This window comes from Giraffa tippelskirchi, chromosome 2 (genome assembly GCF_054371585.1).
Source record: "Giraffa tippelskirchi isolate mGirTip1 chromosome 2, T2T-mGirTip1v1.2.pri, whole genome shotgun sequence".
Taxonomy (NCBI): domain Eukaryota; kingdom Metazoa; phylum Chordata; class Mammalia; order Artiodactyla; family Giraffidae; genus Giraffa; species Giraffa tippelskirchi.
In genome coordinates this window covers 100,706,990-100,730,940 of record NC_137276.1, presented here as the reverse complement: position 1 = coordinate 100,730,940, position 23,951 = coordinate 100,706,990, and the positions used below count along the sequence as shown (strand labels likewise).

The following is a 23,951-nucleotide window of genomic DNA, read 5'->3' as shown; positions in this document are numbered from 1 at the left end:
TACTGACTGCATTGGAGGGGGACCTATAGACCTTGAAAACAAGCACACACTGGGAAAAAGGACTCTCTGACACTGAACTAACGTCACACTGCCCACAACAGCTCCAGAGAAATTCCTAGATATATTTTTACTATTATCACTTTTTAATTTTTTTAAGAAAGTTTAAGTTCTTTATTACTCCTTTAATTTTCATTTTTATACCCTAGTATTACCTAGCAAAAAAAAAAAGGACCCTATTTTTTAAAGTAAATTTCATATATATATATATAAATATTGTGATTGATTTTGTTTTTGTATTTTATATTGTATTTTTGAGAGTCTATTCTAGATTTTTAATTTTTGCTTTTTGGTATTTGTTATCAATTTTGTACCTTTAAGGATCTAATCTTCGGTATCCATTTTCACTTAGGGATTTGATTACTGGCTTGATTGCTCTCTCCCCTTTTGACTCTCCCTGTTCTCCTCCAGGTCACCTCTATCTCCTTCCTTCCTCTTCTCTTCTCTACTTAACTCTGTGAATCTTTCTGGGTGTTTCTTGCTGTAGAGAATTATTCACCATTAACCTAGATGTTTTATCATCTGTGCTGTATGGATGGAGAAGTCTTGAGGCTACTGTAAGAGAAGGACTGAAGGCCAGAGGCAAGAGGCTTAACTCCAAAACTTGAGAACATCAGAGAACTCCTGACTCTGGGAACATTAATAGACAAGAGCTCACACAAAAATCTCTCTACCTATACTGAAACCAAACTCCACCCAAGGGCCAACAAGTTCCAGTGCAAGACATACCACGCTAATTCTCCAGCAAAATAGGAACACAACCCTGAGCATTAAAAGACAGACTGCCCAAAGCCATGCCAAACCCATAGACACCCCAAACTCACTACTGGACACTTTACTGCACTAAGTGTCCAGAAGAGAGGATAAGTGTACTGAGGCAGAAGAGAGGATAAGTGAGGTGGAACATAGAATGGTGGAAATAAATGAAGCAGAGAGGAAAAAAGAAAAAAGAATTAAAAGAAATAAGGACAATCTCAGAGACTGCTGGGACAATGTTAAATGCCTCAACATTTGAATCATAGGTGTCACAGAAGAAGACAAAAAGAAAGGGCATGAGAAAATACTTGAGATAATAGTCGAAAACTTCCCTAAAACGGGGAAGGAAATAGCCACTCAAGTTCAAGAAACCTATAGAATCCCAAAAAGGATAAACCCAAGGCGAAACACCCCAAGATATATATTAATCAAACTAACAAAGATTAAACACAAAGAGCAAATATTAAAAGCAGCAAGGGAAAAGCAACAAATAACACACAAGGGGATCCCCATAAAGATAACAGCTGATATTTCAATAGAAACTCTTCAGGCCAGAAGGGAATGGCAGGACACACAAAGTGATGAAAGAGAAAAACCTACAACCAAGATTACTCTACCCAGCAAGGATCTCATTCAGATATGAAGGAGAAATCAAAAGCTTTAGAGACAAGCAAAAGCTGAGAGAATTCAGCACCACAAAACCAGCTCTTCAACAAATGCTACAGGATCTTCTCTAAACAGGAAACACAGATAAGGTTTATAAAATCTAACGCAAAACAACAAAGTAAATGGTAATGGGATCACAGTTATCAATAATTACCTTAAATGTAAATGAGCTAAATGCCCCAACCAAAAGACAAAGACTGGCCAAATGGATACAAAAACAAGACCCCTATATATGCTGTCTACAAGAGACCCACCTCAAACCAAGGGATACATAGACTGAAAGTGAAGGGCTGGAAAAAGATATTTCATGCAAATAGAGATGAAAAGAAAGGAGAAGTAGCAATACTCATATCAGATAAAATAGACTTTGAAATAAAGAGACAAAGCAGGACACTACATAATGACCAAAGGATCAATCCAAGAAGATATAACAATTATAAATATATGTGCGACCAACACAGGAGAACCTCAATACGTAAGGCAAATGCTAACAAGTATGAAAGGGGAAATTAACAGTAACACAGTAATAGTGGGGGACTTTAAAACCCCACTCACACCTATGGATAGATCAACCAAACAGAAAATTAGCAAAGAAACACAAGCTTTAAATAACACAAAGGATCAGTTAGACCTAATTGATATCTACAGGGTGTTTCACCCCAAAACAACGAATTTCACCTTTTTCTCAAGTGCACACAGAACATTCTCCAAGACAGATCACATCCTGGGCCATAAATCTAGCCTTGGTAGAATAAGAAAAAATTGAAATCATTTCAAGCATCTTTTTTGATCATGATGTGGTAAGATTAGATGTCAACTACAGGAAAAAACTATTAAAAATACAAAAAAAACTATTAAAATTCAAACATATGGAGGCTAAGGGCTTCCCTTGTGGCTCAGCTGATAAAGAATCTGCCTGCAATATGGGAGACCTGGGTTCGATCCCTGGGTTGGGAAGATCCCTTGGAGAAGGGAAAGGCTACCCACTCCAGTATTTTGGCCTGGAGAATTCCAAGAACTGTATTCTATGAACTGTATAGTCTATGGGGTCACAAAGAGCTGGACACTACTGAGTGACTTTCACTTTCACTTTGGACTTCCCTGGTGGCTCAGACAGTAAAGCGTCTGCTTACAATGTGGGAGACCTGGATTCAATCCCTGGGTCGGGAAGATCCTCTGGAGAAGGAAATGGCAACCCACTCTAGTACTCTTGCCTGGAAAATCCCATGGACAGAGCATGGTAGGTTACAGCCCATGGGGCTGCAAAGAGTTGGACATGACTGAATGACTTCACTTCACTTTATGGACACTAAACAACATGCTTCTAAATAACCAACATATCACAGAAGAAATCAAAAAGCAAACAAAAATATGCATAGAAACAAATGAAAATGAAAACACAACAACCCAAAACCTATGGGATTCAATAAAAGCAGTGCTAAGAGGAAAGTTCATAGGAATACAAGCCTACCTCAAGAAACAAGAGAAACATCAATAAATAACCTAACTTTACACTTAAAGCAACCAAAAAAGAAGAACCCCAAAGTTAGCAGAAGGAAAGAAATCACAAAAATCAGAGCAGAAATAAATGAAAAAGAAATGAAGGAGACTATAGCAAAAATCAACAAAACTAAAAGCTGGTTCTCTGAGAAGATAAATAAAATAGACAAACCATTAGCCAGACTCATCAAGAAAAATGGGAGAAGAATCAAATCAACAAAATTAGAAATGAAAATGGAGAAATCACAAGAGACAACACAGAAATACAAAAGATCATAAGAGACTACTATCAGCAACTACATGCGAACAAAATGGACAACTTGGAAGAAATGGACAAATTCTTAGAAAAGTATAACCTTCCAAAACTGAACCAGGAAAAAACAGAAAATCTTAACAAACCCATCACAAGCATGGAAATCAAAACTGTAATCTATAATCCTCCAACAAACAAAAGCCCAGGACCAGATGGCTTCACAAGTGAATTCTACCAAAAATTTAGAGAAGAGCTAACACCTATCCTACTCAAACTCTTCCAGAAAATTGCAGAGGAAGGTAAACTCCCAAACTCATCCTATGAGGCCACCATCACCCTAATACCAAAAACAGACAAAGATGCCAAAAAAAAAAAAAAAAGAAAACTACAGGCCAATATCACTGATGAACATAGGTGCAAAAATCCTCAACAAAATTCTAGCAAACAGAATCCAACATATTAAAAAGATCATACATCATGGGCTTTATCCCAGGGATGCAAGGATTCTCAAATATATTTGCAAATCAATCAAAGTGATACATCATATTAACAAAGTGAAAGACAAAAACCATATGATTATCTCAATAGATGTAGAGAAAGCCTTTGACAAAATTCAACACCCATTTATGATAAAAACTCTCCAGAAAGCAGGCATAGAAGGAATATATCTCAACATAATAAAAGCCATATACAACAAAACCACAGCAAACATTATCCTCAATGGTGAAAAACTGAAAGCATTTGCTCTAAAATCAGGAACAAACAAGGGTGCCCACTCTCACCGCTACTATTCAACATAGTTTTGGAAGTCCTAGCCACAGCAATCAGAGAAGAAAAAGAAATAAAAGGAATCTATATTGGAAGAGAAGTAAAACTCTCACTGTTTGCAGATGACATGATCCTCTATATATAAAACCCTAAAGACACCACCAGAAAATAACTAGCGCTAATCAATGAATATAGTAAAGTGAAAGTGAAGTCGCTCAGCCGTGTCCGACTCTGTGCGACCCCATAGATGGCAGCCCACCAGGCTCCACCGTCCCTGGGATTCTCCAGGCAAGAACACTGGAGTGGGTTGCCATTTCCTTCTCCAATGCATGAAAGTGAAAAGTGAAAGTGAAGTCGCTGTCATGTCCGAGTCTGTTCGACCCCATAGACGGCAGCCCACCAGGCTCCCCCGTCCCTGGGATTCTCCAGGCAAGAACACTGGAGTGGGTTGCCATGTCCTTCTCCAGAATATAGTAAAGCTGCAGGATATAAAATTAATATACAGAAATTCTTTGCATTCCTATACACTAACAATGATAAACCAGAAAGAGAAATTACGGAAACAATGGAGTGGGTTGCCATGTCCTTCTCCAGAATATAGTAAAGCTGCAGGATATAAAATTAATATACAGAAATCCTTTGCATTCCTATACACTAACAATGATAAACCAGAAAGAGAAATTACTGAAACAATTCACCACTGCAAAGAAAAGAATAAAATACTTAGGAATAAATTTGCCTAAAGAAACAAGACCTACATATAGAAAACTGTAAAACACTGATGAAAGAAATCACAACTAGATGGAGAAATATACCATGTTCATGGATCGGAAGAATCAATACAGTGAAAATGAGTATATTACCCAAAGCAATCTACAGATTCAATGCAATCCCTATCAAGCTACCAACTGTATTTTTCATAGAACTAGAACAAATAATTCCAGTTTGTATGGAAACACAAAAAACCTCAAATAGCCAAAGCAATCCTGATAAAGAAGAATGGAACTGGAAGAATCAACCTGCCTGAGTTCAGACTATACTACAAAGCTATAGTCATCAAGACACTATGGTACTGGCACAAAGACAGAAATATAGATCAATGGAACAAAATAGAAAGCCCAGAGATAAATCCACGCACCTATGGACATCTTATCTTTGAACAAAGGAGGCAAAATATACAATGGAGAAAAGACAATCTCTTTAACAAGTGGTGCTGAGAAAACTGGTCAACCACCTGTTAAAGAATGAAACCAGAACACTTTCTAACACCATACACAAAAATAAACTCAAAATGGATTAAAGATCTAAATGTAAGACCAGAAACTATAAAACTCTTAGAGGAAAACATAGGCGGAACACTCTGACATAAATCACAGCAAGATCCTCTACGACCCACCAGAGTAATGGAAATAAAAGCAAAAATAAACAAATGGGACCTAATTAAACTTAAAAGCTTTTGCACAATGAAGGAAATTATAAGCAAGAGGGAAAGGTAGCCTTCAGAGTGGGAGAAAAGAGCAAACAAAACAACTGACAAAGAATTAATCTCAAAAATATACACCACCTCATGCAGTTCAATACCAGAAAAATAAATGACCCAATCAAAAACTGGGCCAAAGAATGAAACAGAAATCTCTCCAAAGAAGACATACAGATGGCTAACAAACACATGGAAAGATGTTCAACATTACTCATTATCAGAGAAATGCAAATCAAAACTACAATGAGGTACCAGCTCATGCTGGTCAGAATGGCTGTTATCAAAAAGTCTACAAACAAAAATGCTGAAGAGAGTATGGAGAAAAGGGAACCCTCTTACACTGTTGGTGGGAATGCAAACAAGTACAGCCACTATGGAGAACAGTGTGGAGATTCCTTAAAAAACTGCCAATAGAACAAGCGACCCAGCAATCCCACTGCTGGGCATACACACCGAGGAAACCAGAATTGTACCCCAATGTTCACTTCAGCACTATTTACAATAGCTAGGACATGGAAGCAACCTACGTGTCCACCGGCAGACGAATGGTAAGAAAGTCGTGGTACATACACACAATGGAATATTATTCAGCTATAAAAAAGAACACATTTGAGTCAGTTCTAATGAGGTGGATGAAACCAGTGCCTATTATACAGAGTGAAGTCAGTCAGAAAGAAAAATACTAATACAGTATACTAACGCATATATATGGAATTTAGAAAGATGGTAATGATGACCCTATATGTAAGACAGCAAAAGACACACAGATGTAAAGAACAGACTTTTGGACCCTGTGGGGAAGGCAAGAGTAGGATGATTTGAGAGAACAGCATTGAAATGTGTATACTACCATATGTGAAACAGAGGACCAGTGCAAGTTCAATGCATGAAGCAGGGCACTCAAAGCCAGTGCCCTGGCACAACCAGAGGGATGGGATGGGGAGCGAGGTAGGAGAGGGGTTCAGGATGGGGGGACACATGTCCACCCATGGCTGATTCATATCAATGTAAGGCAAAAACTATCACAATATTGTAAAGTAATTAGCCTCCAATTAACATAAATTAACTAAATAAAAAAACCCCAAATTACAGTACAGTAACAGTCCACAAAATAAAAGAAAAAATCAAGTAATAAAGGGAAAGGAGAAAATTATATATAAAAAAAAATTCCCGAGTTTCTAGCAACTAAAAGGGAAATTAAATGGATCATGAAGCTCTCACTCTCTAATGAAGGAAATGCCACTACTGAAAAAAGATTCTAAGTTGAGCAAGGATAACAAAAACATGGCTGTGTTGGCATTGCTAATGATACAACCTCAGAATCCTTAACACAGCATTCTAGTGAACCATGAATTCATCAGAGATGCCTCTTAGAATAAATCTTCACAATCTCTTGTATAAATGGTGTTCTTTTGTCATATCTCACTGATTCCTGGTGGCATTTTAGGCACTCTGGTGTCAAGATTTTTCTTTGCTCATTCCAATCAGCCCACATAGGCCAATTCTGAGCAGGAATACAGTGAGTCTTCCATGTAGCAAGTGCATGATTTCCCTTACTGTCTAACACAGGTATTTACAATGTACCAAAGAATAAGAGATTAAGAAGAGGTAGCAAGAATACACAGAAGAACTATACAAAAAAAAGATGACTGGGATAACCATGATGGTGTGGTTATTACCTAGAGCCAAACATCCTGCAATGCAAAGTCAAGTGGGCCTTAGGAAGCATTATTATAAACAAACCTAGTGGAGGTGATGGAATTCCAGCTGAGCTATTTCAAATCCTAAAAGATGTTGTTGTTAAAAGTGCTGCACTCAATATGTCAACAAATTTTGAAAACTCAGCAGTGGCCACAGGACTGGAAAAGGTCAGTTTTCATTCCAATCCCAAAGAAGGGCAAAGGCAAAGAATGTTCAAACTACCACACAATTGCACTCATTTCACATGGTAGTAATTCCTTCAAGCTAGGCTTCAACAATATGCGAACCAAGAATTTCCAGATGTACAAGCTGGATTTAGAAAAGGCAGAGGAACCAGAGATCAAATTGCCAACATCCATTAGATCATAGAAAAAGCTAGATAATCCCAGAAAAACATCTCCTTCATTGACTATGCTAAAGCCTTTGACTGTGTAGATCATAACAAACTGTGGAAAATTCTTAAAAGAGATGGGAATATCAGACTATCTTACCTGCCTCCTGAGAAACCTGTATGCAGGTAAAGAAGCAACAATTAGAACTGGACATGGAACAACAGATTATTTCAAAATTGGGAAAGGAGCACATCAAGGCTGTATACTGTCACCTTGCTTATTTAAATTTTATGCAGAGTGCATCATGCGAAACACCCAGCTGGATGAATCACAAGCTGCAATCAAGATTGCCAGGAGAAATATCAATAACCTCAGATATGCAAAAGATACCACTCTAATGGGAGAAGAGGAATTAAAGAGCCTCTTGATGTATCCCTGAAACAGAATGGTGAAGAGCTTCTTGATGAGGGTGAAAGAGGAGAGTGGTGCTGGAGAAGACTCTTGCAAGTCCCATGGACAGCAAGGAGATCACACCAGTCAATCCTAAAGGAAATCAACCCTGAATATTCATTGGAAGGACTAATGCTGAAGCTCCAAATACTTTGGCCACCTGACAGGAAGAGGTGACTCACTGGAAAAAGACCCTGATGCTGGGAAAGACTGAGAGAAGGAAAAGGGGGTGACAGAGGGTGAGATGACTGGATGTCATCACTCACTCAATGGACATGAGTCTGAGCAAACTCCAGGAGATGGTGAAGGACAGGGAAGCCTGGTGTGCTGCAGTTCATGGGGTCACAAAGAGTCGGACACAACAACAAAGCAAAAAGGTCAAGAAAATTTAGAAAGGACCTTTGGGTAAATGTTTCTCCTTGGATTCGTGGAATCAATTTCTGCTTTCTTTATATTCCAGTATTTTAGAGGGCACTTTTAAGGCTTTTAGAGGTCCCCAGATTTTTACACTCATTTCATATTTACCTTCCAGGCTAAATGTTTACATATGTGTTCATTATTTTAGAAAATAGCTGGAAACTGAATAACAACCAAGGGTTTTGCTGTATAGTTACATCTCTATGCATATAAGCATGTTTCTGGTAGCGAGGTTGTCAAGGACAGGATTTTACAAACCTGCATAAGAAAATCAGCAATGTATTCTGTTTTCAAGCAGTATACATTCTGGGCAGCAGCTTCTGCTATATTAACTCCTGAGTCATCTGGTTTCTGTTTATTAAAGTCAGAAAAGAGATGTGTAGCTTCTTTAAATAAAGATACAGAATAACCAGGCAGCACCTAATGAAAAAACAAAAAGCACCACAATGTATCAGTGTTCCAAGGTAGTTCAACTGTATAATCTACACCTAAGGATTACCACCTCACAAAGTACAGAAAATCAAGAACTGTTCACAGCAACCTTGGTTAGAAGTAATTGTAAAAAATCCAGTTGACTCAATACAAACCTTTGCTCCTCCTGACTGAAGTAGGCGTTTGAATCCTGATTCTCGGGACTGATCAACATGTAAGATAACTTTCCACCCGCTAAATGCCCCCTACAAATAAAAAATAATTAGTGTAGAAATTATTTGGAAAATAAATGACAATATAAAAACATTATTTTATCTGTAGTCTTAATTTTAGGTCAGTGAATTTGTAAGTTTTACTTCTGATGAACTGATAACTATCTTGGTCAGAATACTCTGATACACACAGTCATGGTATCTGGCATACAGTAGGCCATCAATAAATAATTAAAGGTTAAAAAATGATTTAATAATTAGGTAACAATAAAACAAAGCAACTTGACATTTGTTTATTTTCTAGTATTTTTTTTCCTTACAACTAATCTAATTGTAGAATCTAAAACATGACTTCTTAGATTAGATGAAGCCTCGTTACTATTTCCCTTGAAAATGACTACAAATTGGAAATATAATTTAAGGACAGAATTAATAGTTAACAGAAGAAGCTAGTGGAATTACTCTAAAATAAAGGGAATCAAGGCTAACAGGGACTTGGAGATAGCACAGAACTCAGAATATAACATAAAAGATGATATAATTTGCATTTTTAACCTTTTTGTGAGGCATGGACCCATCTGGCAGTCTAGAAAAACCTGTGATTGTTTTCCAAATAATTAAAAAAAAAAAAAACAGTATTGAAATGTAATTTCCATACCACATGAATGTTTTATAAATGTTCAAAATAAAACAAAGTATTACAAAAGAAACCATTTTATTGAAAATCATAAAAATATTAAAAAATTTGTGACATAATAATAGATGTGCTTCTACCTTAAACCCATCAGAGGGTTGAAGACACCATTAGTAAAAAAAATGCATTTAAATACACCTAATGTACTAAACATCATAGATTACTACTGCTGTTTTAAACTTTATTTATTTGGCTGTAGCGGGTCTTAGTTGTAGCATGTGGGATCTAGTTCTCTGATCATGGACTGAACCTGGGCCGCATGCATTGGGAGCATGAAGCCTTAGCTACAGGACCACCAGGGTAGTCTTACTGCTGTTGTTAAGTTGTGTCTTTGACTCTGCAACCACATGGACTGCAGCATGCCAGGCTCATCTGTTCTCCACTAAGTCCACTAACTAATTTGAGAGTTTGCTCAAATTCATGTCCTTATGAGTCAGTAATACTATCTAACCATAGCTTACTAGCCTACATTAAACATGCTCATAACACTTACAGAAGTCTTTAGTTGGGCAAAATCAGCTAACATAAAGTCAATTTTATAATAAAGTAGTTGAATATCTCATGTAATTCACCGAATACTATACTGAAAGTGAAAAACAGAATGGTTGTATCAGTTGTTTACTGCTCCCATGATCATGTGGCTCTCGGGGCGCTGTGGTTGCTGCTATAGCCTAATATCACCAGAGAATATTGTATTGCATAACGCTAGCCTGGGAAAAGACCAACATTCAAAATTTGAAATATGCTTTTTACTGAATGTGTATCACTTTTGCAGCATCATAAAGTCAAATCACTGCAAGTCAAGGAGGTCTATATGCACTATAATTTTAAAGTTGTGATGAACATAAACAATATTTCAAGTTGCAAACATAATGCAAGCAAAAATATCTGATTTCTGGGGCTTTCCTGGTGGTCCAGTGGTTAAGAATCGCCCTTTTAATGCAGGGGATGCAAGTTTGATCCCTGTTGGAGATCCCACATGCTGCAAAACAACTAAACCCAACGTTGCAACTACTGAGCCTGAAAGCCACTGCTAGAGATTTCACGTACCACAAAGAAAGACCCCACACGATGCAGTGAAGATCCTGCACACTGCAAGTAAGACTCAACAAAGCCAAAGAAATAAATAAATTTAAAAAAAATCTGATTTCTGTGGGGAAAGTGACAGCACTGTTAACAGTGTTGTGATTTGTTGCCTAGACTTATATAATAAAGGAAATGCAAACTTTCAATTAGAGGTTTGTAAAAATAAGGATGTATTTTTCCCCCATCCAACGTGTATAGCCTTTCTGAATTTCATCTATAAACTCCTTTGATATCTGATATGATAATCTGTGGACCCCAAGTTGAGAACTCCTGAAGCTAGAGGCTGAAAAGATTCTTTGGAAGAAATATAGTATGGGTCATATTTTACACATATAAATGATTTTTAAGAGAGCCATCAACACTAAATATATATTACTGTTGGTCACAATTAGAAGAATTAGGAATCATACTAAGCTCAATTTAGAATGCCCAAATTAAGTATATCAATCAAAGAATAAAAGACAAACAGAATTATTCTCACTTTGTAATACAGATTCTCTTTAAAAAATTAAAATCTGGACTAGTCATGACATCAAATGCCATTTATACTACCCATATAATTATATATATTAATACCTCAATAATGCCTGATTCTTGTCTTTGCTGGATTTTTTTCCTCCATCTCATTGCTGCAAGTGCTAGTTTTCGTTGCTGTACATTGATTCCAGTCAAAACATCGAGTATGGAACTACTTCCCCACTCATAGTCTTCTTCCTAGAGAATCAGTCCAACAAACTTTTGAATTCCTACAATTTGTCCTCAAAGAGTCCACAATCTAGTAAGAGCTACAAGCTACACGTTTTGTTCCTCTAAATACAGAGAGTACTAAGTAAGCATCAGTTTATGAGCATGGAGGAAATGTAGATTAATTTGCCTTCATGAAAGTCATGTACATCTAGCTTCATCTTAGCAACTGGTAATATTTAGATTACTGGGCTTTACCTACTATAAGATGAACTTCACAGAAGGACATGGTCTCAGAGAAGGTATATGTTAACAGTTTGATTACTAGTATATACAAGAGAGATCCCTGAGGTATCTTGATTGAAAACTTCAAAAACTACATGGTAAGATATTATTGTGATGGTCAGTTACAAACCAAAATATTTCAAATAACGAGTTTAATATTTTATGTGCTAGAATCAATTATTAAGACATTTACTTTTAAAGAAAAATGACCCTTCACATTAATTTGCACACACACCGACATGAAGCGCCCAGCGGTCCTGCAAGCTTCAAGGTAGGAGCGATGGAGTACCCACTTTCCCGCTGCCACCGAGGCTAAATACTTCTCGTTGCGAAGTGGATGCCCCACAACAATGTGTGTACAGCTGGGATCAAAGCACTGCTTCTCAATCACTGATCCACCTTAATTAGAGAAAAATTGATACTTTATTGATTCTTAACCTTTTCTGAGGGAAAATGTACCTCAACTATGCAGAGAAGTTATTTATAATGAAATGCATTAAATAAACAAAACCCCTGACAATTACTTTACATGCTTATTTTTATAAAATGTTTAGTCAAAATTTCCTGCTTTTCTGAAATTGGTTTGTTACAATTAAGATAAAAAAAAAGAAACTGAATACAAACAAGAGCAACAAATTGCAGCTGGTTGTTCTCTTAAGTCTCTCTTAGGTTCATATCTCTTAAGTCTCTCTCAACTACCTTAGCAATTTTCAAGCACTGAATATATGTCACCAGGGAGATGGAGGTCAAAAATGGGCATCTACAGGCTAAAAACAGAAGAAAAAATGTTTGTCCTGTTTTTAGTGGAAATAAGGTCAGTAGACCAACACAGAAGCTCAGGAGGAAAACACATGCTAGGTAAAGAGAGATGAAGGAGATGGTGAGAGCTGACCCCTCTTGCATGCTTTTATTTATACTTTAGAGGTTAGGCAGTGTGGTATCAAGGACTTTCTGAGACTTTTAACAAAACAATGAACTCTACTCATGCTTTACAGATGACTTTAATAATTAAGAGCAGCAATACTTTTTGAGCACTTACTACATACAAGTCAGGGAGCTGAAAGTATTAACTCATTTAATCATCACTATTCTATGAATATTCTATTATGTACAATTTACATATGAGGACACAGGTACAGAGTAACTAACCCAGAATCACGCTAACAAATGATAAGGTAAAAATTCCATTATTAATATCAATATCTAATTCTACGTAATGAATTTATTATAACCCAGACAACAGGCGAACTTATTTATGTACATCAGTTGGCCACAGCTGCTTCATTTATACAATGATGGGACTCTCTGCAGTCTAGTATCAAAAACCCTCTAGTCACAGACTCCCAGTTCAGCAGTCTGCACTCATCTGCCTCTGGTCTCTGTTCTCTTCTAGACAAGTCTCTGCTAGCTGCTACTATTCTTGTCCATAGTTTACAGAGATGGAACACTCTACAGAAGACAGACACTTGAAAGTGCCCCATTTGGTGAGCTCTAGGTAACACTTAGCAATTCTGACTTATCTCCATCTAATTTATTATATGACTGGGAAACAAATATTCCACATGAGTAAAGTTTCCAAAACTCACAGCTTCTTAAGTGTACAATTGTATCTGAAAGAAATCTTGAAAAAAAAAAAAAAGTGTCATAGTTCTCCACAAACTTAAAAGGAGAGCACTTTCAGCAATACGTGAACCGTGAATTTCCAGATGTTCAAGCTAGTTTTAGAAAAGGCAGAGGAACCAGAGATCAAATTGCCAACATCCACTGGATCATCAAAAAAGCAAGAGAGTTCCAGAAAAACATCTATTTCTGCTATATTGACTATGCCAAAGCCTTTGACTGTGTGGATCACAATAAACTGTGGAAAATTCTGAAAGAGATGGGAATACCAGACCACCTGACCCGTCTCTTGAGAAACCTGTATGCAGGTCAGGAAGCAACAGTTAGAACTGGACATGGAACAACAGACTGGTTCCAAATAGGAAAAGGAGTACGTCAAGGCTGTGTATTGTCACCCTGCTTATTTAACTTATATGCAGAGTACATCATGAGAAACGCTGGGCTGGAAGAAACACAAGCTGGAATCAAGATTGTCGGGAGAAATATCAATAACCTCAGATATGCAGATGACACCACCCTTATGGGAGAAAGTGAAGAAGAACTAAAGAGCCTCTTGATGAAAGTGAAAGAGGAGAGTGAAAAAGCTGGCTTAAAGCTCAACGTTCAGAAAACTAAGATCATGGCATCTGGTCCCATCACTTCATGGGAAATAGATAGGGAAACAGTGGAAACAGTGTCAGACTTTATTTTTTGGGGCTCCAAAATCACTGCTGATGGTGATTGCAGCCATGAAATTAAAAGACGCTTACTCCTTGGAAGGAAGGTTATGGCCAACCTAGATAGCATGTTTAAAAGCAGAGACATTACTTTGCCAACAAAAGTCCGTCTAGTCAAGGCTATGGTTTTTCCTGTGGTCATGTATGGATGTGAGAGTTGGATGGTGAAGAAAGCTGAGTGCCGCAGAATTGATGCTTTTGAACTGTGGTGTTGGAGAAGACTCTTGAGAGTCCCTTGGACTGCAAGGAGATCCAATCAATCCATCCTAAAGGAGATCAATCCTGGGTGTTCATTGGAAGGACTGATGTTGAAGCTGAAACTCCAATACTTTGGCCACCTCATGCGAAGAGTTGACTCATTGGAAAAGACCCTAATGCTGGGTAGGATTGGGGGCAGGAGAAGGGGATGACAGAGGATGAGATGGTTGGATGGCATCACTGACTCAATGGACATGGATGTGGGTAGACTCTGGGAGTTGGTGATGGACAGAAAGGCCTGGCGTACTGCAATTCGTGGGGTCGCAAAGAGTCGGACACGACTGAGCGACTGAACTGAACTGAACTGAAAGGACCTTTAATCTTTCCTTGATGATTCAGGGCCACTATTAAAAACAATCATTATTTCTTAATGTTTCTCTAGGTCAAGTTGTCATATTAAGTTCTATAAGGCTGCTTTGTCCAATACAGTAGCCACTAGCCATATGTGGCTGCTGAACACCTGAAGCACAGCTAGTCTCTCTATTGAGATGTTGAGACGTGCTGTAGCAAAATATATCCCAGATTTCAAACTTAGTAAGAAAAACAGGTAAATTATCTCACTGATATTTTATACTAATTACATGTTGAATATAATATTTTGAATATAATAGTTGCATATATTAATAAAGTATATATTAAATAAAGTACATATATATAAGTAAAATATATATCTAAAATTAATTTCACCTGTTTCTTTTTACTTTTTAAAATGTAGTTGCTAGGAAGTTTACCTTTCTAGTATGCTGCTTCCAGTATGGTGTCAGACGGAAAGCCTGACAACTAGTGGAATAAGAATGTCACAGTAGGAGGAGCTCCTGTCTCAATATCAATGTACCTTCAACTTCATGAAAATGTAGTTTAACTATATAATTTGATTTTGTCCAGACTTTCAACAACGAACACTCAAAGTAGGACAAGATTCTTAAACCTTAATGATGGGATTCACTTTAAATCTTTAAATCCTATGACTTAAGTTCTACTGCTATAGAGACTGAGACAAGTTATCCATCTTTTTAATCTCAATTTCTACAGCTTAAAAATGGTATCAATAATTAGCTACATTTGACTTCCAAATAAGGTTACATTTTCAACATAAGTAAAATACTTGTACCTAGTTTTTCAATCAGATGACAATAATCAATACGTTCTTGAGGATTCAGAGATGACAACTGAAATATGTATTGTTTTTTTAAGTCTTCATGAGTCTCCTCTATTGTTATAATCTGGAATGGAAGAGTTTATTTTAGAAAAAAATTAACGTCGAAACAGCTATCAAATCTATCATTCTTTTACAGTAACATTTTACTTAGTTTTCTGAGTTATCAAATGCAGAAATGATTATAATAGAGTACAAAGAAATACAGTTTTAAACATATGACAAACCCTTGATATTGATATCAAAAAATTTTGAATGTAGTGTAATAGCAATATCCAAAAGTCTTATCACCATACTAAGGACAAACAAACCTTTTCTCTAGGGTGTGGAGCCACAGGTGGGTTGGCTAGGGGGAAGGCAATACTGGGGGCTTGAGGCGTAGGGATCAGGTGGCTGTCTTTCATTGGAGTTTCCAGTTCTTCAGAGATCGGGTGTTTTGGGGCTCCAGTCACACATACATTCCCGGGATCACAGACAGCTGAGGGCAATAAAATGCTACAGTGTGATGTTATCCAAATACGACTAAGAACAAAGTCTGGGAAATATTCTCATCTGTCTTAACCAAGATGAAATTAAACAGAAATTCTAGAATGTAAAATGTACATGCAAAAGAAGTAGCCTCTTTCTAGAGCTTATAAATGAATGCAATTAAAATGGCAAGTGGTGTTATCTGTGTACTTCTCTCTTTCTTTAAATACCACACCTTCATCAGTAAAATGTAAATCAAATTTTAAAAATGAGAGCAATTCTATGAGAAAATCAGAAGCAAAGACAAATCTATACATCTAGTATAGAGAAATACTCATTTGATATGAAAGAGAAAGAGGGGGAAAGATGACCAATGATGAGAAACAGGAAGCATTTTGTTTTCAAGGTAAAGTCCAAGGAAGAAAAATATAGGGAATTCAGAAAGAAACTCATACAGCTCTAAAGAAATGTAGGTATGTGCTAGGTGGAGTTAAGACTTAAAGGAACAACATGATTGAGAGAAAAATCAAGCATTAACTACACAAATGCAAAAAGAACTGGAAAAATGTCCAGGGGAAAAAATTCCTAATCCTCAACTTCCAAATTTAATCAAAATACATATTTCAATTTATGACGCCTATGTGGCTAAGTCGCTTCAGTCGTGTCTGACTCTTTGCGACCCCATGGACTGTAGCCTGCCAGGCTCCTCTGTCCATGGAATTCTCCCAGCCAGAATATGATAAATTACCTCAATTTATAATTATTTTTCTGACTTTTTCAAGTTTAAGCCCAAATATATCTATTAAGTTTTTGTTGGCATGTACAATTCAGAGAACCACAAGGTGCTTATCTATTTATTTTCAAGAAGTCACCATGTACTTAATACAAACAATTAAATAGATTTCTTTCTCATTACCCTGTTCAGCAATTTCTGAATCATTTAAAGGCTCCTGGAAAGGAGAATCCTCCAATTTTTTAACATCAACCTGAAGCTCAGAGTATTGTGTGGGACAACTAGGCCACTGCAAATTGCTGGCAAGTCTTGCTCTCTCCTCCCTGGCTGTAGGGTCGTCCCAAATGATCTGTTCATTTTGGGAGGGCTCTGTGTTGACATCAGGTACTGTTTGACGAGACTGCCTAAGGAATAGAAGTCACAATTTTAATAACAGATAGCCATAACAAAATCCATCCTCATAACTTCTGTTAAATTAGACTGCAAATTAGTGGTTCACCTTTAAATGTCCACCATCTAGCACCCAGTAAGCACTTGAAAATACTTATTCAATAATTAAACTTTGGGGAATTTTTATTTTAAAAAATTTTTTCCCCAGAAACTTATCTGTTTTACCTAGAAAATACAACACATTGAATCTCTTTATATTTAAAACTTCAGAGGGTAAATTTACTGTAGGAAATTAAAAAAAATTCTAAAATGATTATGGCATTTAGAAAAGGGACTTTTCTCAATTATATAGGCTTAGGGAAACATAATGTTTAGAAACCTGGTTACTTTGCTGACCATTCACAGGTTGTATTTTTAATCACTGGAAACAATAACTATAATTAAACAGTAAGTATAATTACATAGGAAGTGTACTTAGTATCTATAGGCTGCTTTTAAAGAAGGTTCTTTTGGTTGAAAAGTGAAAATGAAGTCGCTCAGTCGTGTCTGACTCTTTGTGACCCCATGGACTGCAGCCTACCAGGCTCCTCAGTCCATGGAATTTTCCAGGCAAGAATACTGGAGTGGGTTGCCATTTCCTTCTCCAGGGGATCTTCTCGACCAGGGATCAAACCCAGGTCTCCCACATTGTAGGCAGACGCTTTACCATCTGAGCCACCAGGAAAGTCATAAGCTGCTTTTAAAGAAGGTTCTTTTGGTTACTGACAACCAAACCTCTCAGAATCTAACGTAAGCCAGCTTTATAGTGAACTAGAGTGAAGCACGTTTTATGGTGTATCAATTTCACTGCAAAGTAAAAAGAATTCCAATACTTGCCTTCAATGTGTATACTGAATATTTCAATGTATGCACATAAAGAATTATTAATAAAAATAATCTGCCAAAGCTGATGGCACTCCCAAAGTGTTCATTTGCCTCAAATACAAGATGGCCTTTAACTCTCAGAATATATTTACTTACTGACTTTGGCACAGATTTAGGCTCTCTAAAATGTAAAATATGACCTGAGGTGTATTAAATAGAAAATCATTTTTGCTCAGTACTCAGCTAAAGAAACAGCCTCAAGAAACATACAGTTAATATAGATAAATGCATAGGTCAGTTAATCAATTCAAGATATAAGTCCATTAACATTCATCATACAGTTTTTTTATTGAGGAAAAGATGAAATTATTCTACTAAACTTAAATCACATCACACTAAGATCTGTAATCACCTTCCCTAGAAGATAAGAGTTATAAAGAGATACAAAATACATGTAATTCAATAAGAAAACCACCCAAATTTATATATGTATATACACATACACACACACACACTTACTGTCTAATATCAATATTATTTAAGTCTAATACACAGAACAGAGAGGACTACCATTCAATCCATTTCAAACAAGGCAAACTAGATCTTAAATCATGTCTTTCTCAGGGGAGGTAATAAAATGTATTAATCATGCCTCACTGGAAGCAGCTCCTTGGTATGGAACACACCTCTGCTTCCTATTGCCAAATAAGAATCCTGGAGTTGCATGAAATGAAAGAAGGATAAGTAAGCAAGGAAGGGAGGAAGGAAAAGCTATTCTGCCATCAGTGACAGGGACAGACCTCAGTGCCTCTAGGACTCTACTTCGTCCACTGCGGGTAGAGCGGGTGCTGTCAGGAGTTGAAGAGGTACTGTTACAACCACTTCTTGAGAGGGAAGTCCTCTGCCCTTGGGGTTTCACTATTGAAGTTGCAGACATTATCTCCTGAAGCTGCTTTTGAAAGTTTTCTCTCATCTCCAAAGTCTGTGTCAGAGCTTGAAACAAACACAAATACACCAATCAAGATAAGTTTCTCTTTACCACACCCTATTCATGTTAACTATTTTGTCTAGATTTGGTTGAACACAAATTTATTGACTTAACATCTACTGAATATTTACTATAGGCTATAGTACTGTACTAAGACTATGAATATTGCAGAACCAGGACATAAAGGCAGCCCTTACTATGGGGACGGAATAGGAAATAATCAGGAAGCCCTCTGCAGACACTGTGCTGAGACCCATGGTCATTATCCTTCTGCAGATACCTTGCTAGTTTCTGATCCTCTCATGTTCTGTACCACACCCTGACGTACATTAGTCATTTATGATTTCCCCCCATGGTCCTCAAAAACACAGACCACAACATGTTTATCTTTGGTTTCTCTGTAGACTATTGTAGGTACTAAATAAATATTTTTGGAAGGAACAGAGTGGGACTAACTAAACAGGTAAATCATAGGGAATGCTCTGGTAGGGTACGGAAAATAGAAAATACTGACCCATTAAATCCAGTAAAGAGAGGACACCTAGAGCTATAACGTTACTCATTGCTGCACTCTTTATAATAGCAAGAAATTAGAAATAATTACCATTCCCATCAACAAGGAACTGGCTAAACAAAGTGGGCCATTCATACTATGAATACTATACAGTTGCCCAAAAAGGGAAAAGGACTCAAGAGGCTCCTATGTACTAATATGTCACTCCACAGGTTGTACTGTTAAATAAAAATATCAATATCAAAGTATAAAACAATATATACAGTAGTTCAATATTTATATATTTTTTTAAATGGGGGAAGGAGAAAACATATGTTTATGATTGTGTACTCATAAAACAGCTCTGGGAGAAATCATAAGAAAATAACACCAGAGGACTTCCCTGGTGGTACAGTGGACAGAAGTTCCCCTGCCAATGCAGGGAACATGGGTGCCATGCCCCGTCTGGGAAGATCCCACATGCCGCAGAGCAACTAAGCCCATGTGTTGTAACTACTGAGCCCGCACTCTAGAGCCTCACGTGCTTGCCTCAACTACTGGAGGCCAAGCATTCCAGGGCCTGCGAGCTACTGATAGCTACTCCACAGCTACTGAACCCATGTGCCTAGAATCTGTGCTCCACAACAAGATAAGCCACCACAATAAAGCCCGTGCACTGTAACTAGAGAAAGCCTGCCCATGGCAACGCAGACCCAGCACAACCAAAACTAAATAAGAAAATAACATCAGAAAGATAAGAGAAACTCTTTATACTTCCTTCTGTACCTTTAAAACCATGCAAATTTATGTTAAAATATATTGTGCATATAATGAAACTTCAAATCAAAGGACCAATGTTTGAAAAATTACCATCTCTACCTACATTTAAGAGAATAGGGCCGTGTCACACTAACTCTGTAGAATACCTAGTTTCACACATTTTACAGGTTTCACACATATATCACTCAAAGCTTTGTTAACTATTAATTAATGATTGGCATGGAACCTCAGTTCAATCCGCAATATATGCTTTGCTTCTATTTAGTAACATAGAAGATAACTTTATTTGTTCATCTGATGCAAAGGAAGCATTCAGAATGAAAGATACATATTTATAAATTTTGTTTGTAATTTAAAATATTTTACCTCCTTTAGAGTCATTCCTTCCATTTCCATTTGATGTTGCTAGTTCTTTATTACTGGTGGTCATATTGTCTATATAATTTTCTTCTACAGGCATATGATCTGGCTATTGAAGGAGAAAAATTACAGTTTCTCAAACCAAGCCCTGTATAAGGCTTCACAACAATATATGACTGTACATTCAGCTTAAAGGGGGGGGTGGTAAATGTATCATCCGTATCATTTACCTCATCATCCCTCATTGTAGAACCAGCTGAGAGTAGTCGGTTATTACAGAGTCGGCCATCTTGCACTGCACTGATGTCCAAGCTCATTTTGGGATTATAAGTATGTGGATAAAGAGATTCAGGAAGATGTTTATACTCCTGGGCACACTGTAATACAATGATGCGCTTTAAAACAGGACTAAAAAAAATTTTAGTGACTAAAAGATGTTAAGTAGGAAAAAGACAGCCAAAACATTATGTTCTAAGATGGCAAAAGTTCACAAAATTAAAGTTTTGAAAAGTAGCTGACTTTAAAATTCCATCATACAAGTAACAATTTGTCCTCACTTTTAAATGTCCTGTCCACTAAAGTATAAAATCTAATTCTATTGCTATGCTTTTGCCAAAGTATCAATCACGTTTCAGGGAATACCCAGAAGGAAAATGGAAGAAGAAAGAAAAGAAACATATTGGCATGCTAAATTAATCCTCCTCAAACCATTACAAAGTTTTCTTTCATATCATTTTTAACTAGCAAAAAGAAATCAGATAATCTGAAAGAATACCCATTAAAGATATACTAAGCATTTAAGGATTAAAGACCTTAAGTTTCTGATGCCAAAGAAAGGAAATGTGCAATTAAATAAGGTTATCAAACTTATTTATGTACAGAGAAATGGATTTGTGCCTTGAAATACTGTTTATATATGTTTTCATTTAACAGAAAGGGGAGGGTAAAAAAGTATGCTTACTTCTAAAAGCCAGTGCTCTGAAACAATGTGTACTCCTCTTTCTTTTACAGATTTATACTCCCGATTAGTGTCATTTGGTCGTCCTTGATAGATGAAATGAGTCACTGTCTCATCAAAACTCCACCTAAAACAATCAAACACACAAAAGCATGAATACCTGACAGAGATAACTACATTAGTTTATCATTACTCTCTATAAACAGAATACACAAAAGCTTTCAAGAACCAGAGTAAGCAAAAACACTAAATGACAGACTCCACTTTCACTGTTAAATTTTATACGCATATCTCTCAATATATAAATGCAGAGAGAGATGCAGAAAGATATTCTTTAAAATATCTTCTATAATATCACTTCATAAAGGTGATATAACAATAAAGATATTTTCAAGTTAAGTATCCAACCTATCCTCCAGCTGCTGGCAGCCACTAGTCACTGTACATTTGCTCTGTGCCCCATAATACTGTGTACTCTTCATAGCATTATTCATCCATTCCTCACAACAATTCTCAAACACTACTATTTTATCCATTTAACAGATAAGAAAACTGAAGGACATGATTAAAGTAACATACTCAGTGAATAAGAGGTAGAGCCATAAGAGGTAGAGCCAGTTTTGACTTCAAAACGCACACTCTTAGCTATTACACTGTGTTCCCGATTTCTTCCCATTTATTTCCTTAACCTAGTTTGCTAAATGTGAACAACTCGTGGCAGTCATATTACCAACAGAAATGCTGTTTATGGTATCTGAGTCTCCATATCTATTTCAGTCTTCCAGCTATCACATTTGAAGTGCTCTTACTATGTATGCAAAAATATAAATACTCCATTCCCCTCTGTGTTATCTGACACAGCCATTTACATATTTAATGTATATTCTATTACTATGTTCCTTCTACTGACTTTAAATTATAACAGTTAGATTTACGAAATTCTTTTAGTAGAAGGAATGTTGTGTAAATATCTTAATAAAAAGGGAGTGCTGCATCTGATGTGTCAGGAAGATCTGGTCTAGATTTTAACAGTCGGCAGGTGGGAGACAGTATCACTGATCTCTTCAGTGGGTATGGAAGGGAACATCTGGAACATCAGCACTTGAGAGCTGATTACCCTATGAACACATACATACTGTAACCTCTGCATAATAAGAGTTCTTTCCTCTCATTAATTATCAAGTCTCAGAAATTCACTTCAGGAATACACCTAATGCAAATTCCAAATTAATGCAATTGACTATTAAATTCTATTCAGGGATTTCAGCAATGTATTTTATTTTTTTATATTGAGAAGACTGGGGCATTTTATTTATTTATTTTGGTTGTCTGGTGTGGCTTGTGGGATCTTAGTTCCCTGACCAGGGATAGAACCTGGGCCCCCAGCAGTGGAAGTGCAGAATCCTAACCTCTGGACCCACCAGGAATTCCCAGGACTGGCATTTTAAATCTTATATAAGTCCACATTTAAACAGAATACCCAAGGACGCACTCAATTTTGACAAATATGTATACTCTCTTAGGGCTACTGTGAGAATGGTATGAAATAACACTTGCCTCATACTGAGCACTCAGCAACCAGGTAAGAACAATATATAGACAATACAAATAACAGTTATAAGTAAGAAAGCTTTCAGTTCAGTTCAGTCGCTCAGCTGTGTCCGACTCTTTGCGACCCCATGAATTGCAGCACACCAGGCCTCCCTGTCCATCACCAACTCCCGGGGTTTAGCTTTACTCTTCTACAGTTGATGAATGAAACACCAAGGTGCCTATAATTACACAAATATATTTTTCCATTCTCCTGATTTAATTTCTATCAAAAAGAAAGATAACTGAAATGATTTACCAAAAGGGAAACATAAAGCTAATCACATCCCTCAAACTGTTTGTTAACTGTAAACCAATCATTATGCTATCTATGAAATGCTGAAAACAAGTGATCAAGAAAGCGAGTACCACAGACAATGAATGAATACGATCAACTCAGCAGTGGCTAAAATAGGCAAGGGTCTCTCAATCCCTGATACTGATGCCATTTGTGCTAGGTACCTGTCTCTAGCTAGGCTGTCAGGTTGAGAGTGGTAATCTATGCCTCCAAAGTAAAAACTATAGGCATTAAACATCTTCAAAAAGACCATTTTAATTCAGGAGTGCCTCAGCACTTAGTAGTACTCACAGAAGGGCTCTAATTTGAAAATCACTAAGAAACATGCTTCAAATCTCTGACCTAAATGTATTAATAAACTCCCTGAAGACAAGGATTTTTCTTCTAGACTGTACTCATTCATGGATCCCAAATTTTTAGACTAGTGTCACAAAGTATGTTCTCATATATTCATTAAATATGCCCTAAAAACACACATGTAAGAGTGAACTGATATGGGAGAGGGT

At 36.9% G+C, this 23,951-nt stretch overlaps 1 protein-coding gene across 47 annotated transcripts in view; it reads right to left on the bottom strand.

Annotated features, from left to right (window-relative positions):
• Positions 1 to 23,951, bottom strand: part of TOPBP1 (DNA topoisomerase II binding protein 1) — a 72,380-nt gene that overhangs the window by 10,643 nt on the left and 37,786 nt on the right. For 14 of the 47 annotated variants that reach the window (XM_081569794.1, XM_081569800.1, XM_081569779.1 and 11 more), the window contains 11 exons: positions 21,561 to 21,684; positions 20,830 to 20,976; positions 20,606 to 20,708; positions 18,779 to 18,971; positions 16,908 to 17,128; positions 15,835 to 16,001; positions 15,479 to 15,590; positions 12,009 to 12,172; positions 11,381 to 11,518; positions 8,968 to 9,057; positions 8,639 to 8,800 (listed from right to left, as the gene is read on the bottom strand). In XM_081569794.1, coding sequence (XP_081425920.1) covers positions 8,639 to 8,800; positions 8,968 to 9,057; positions 11,381 to 11,518; positions 12,009 to 12,172; positions 15,479 to 15,590; positions 15,835 to 16,001; positions 16,908 to 17,128; positions 18,779 to 18,971; positions 20,606 to 20,708; positions 20,830 to 20,976; positions 21,561 to 21,684 — 1,621 coding nt within the window. Of the gene's footprint in view, positions 1 to 8,634; positions 8,801 to 8,963; positions 9,058 to 11,380; positions 11,519 to 12,006; positions 12,173 to 15,478; positions 15,591 to 15,834; positions 16,002 to 16,907; positions 17,129 to 18,778; positions 18,972 to 20,605; positions 20,709 to 20,829; positions 20,977 to 21,560; positions 21,685 to 23,951 lie in introns of all 47 variants that reach the window. The other 33 variants (XR_014076700.1, XR_014076707.1, XR_014076688.1 and 30 more) reach the window with 5 other exon arrangements.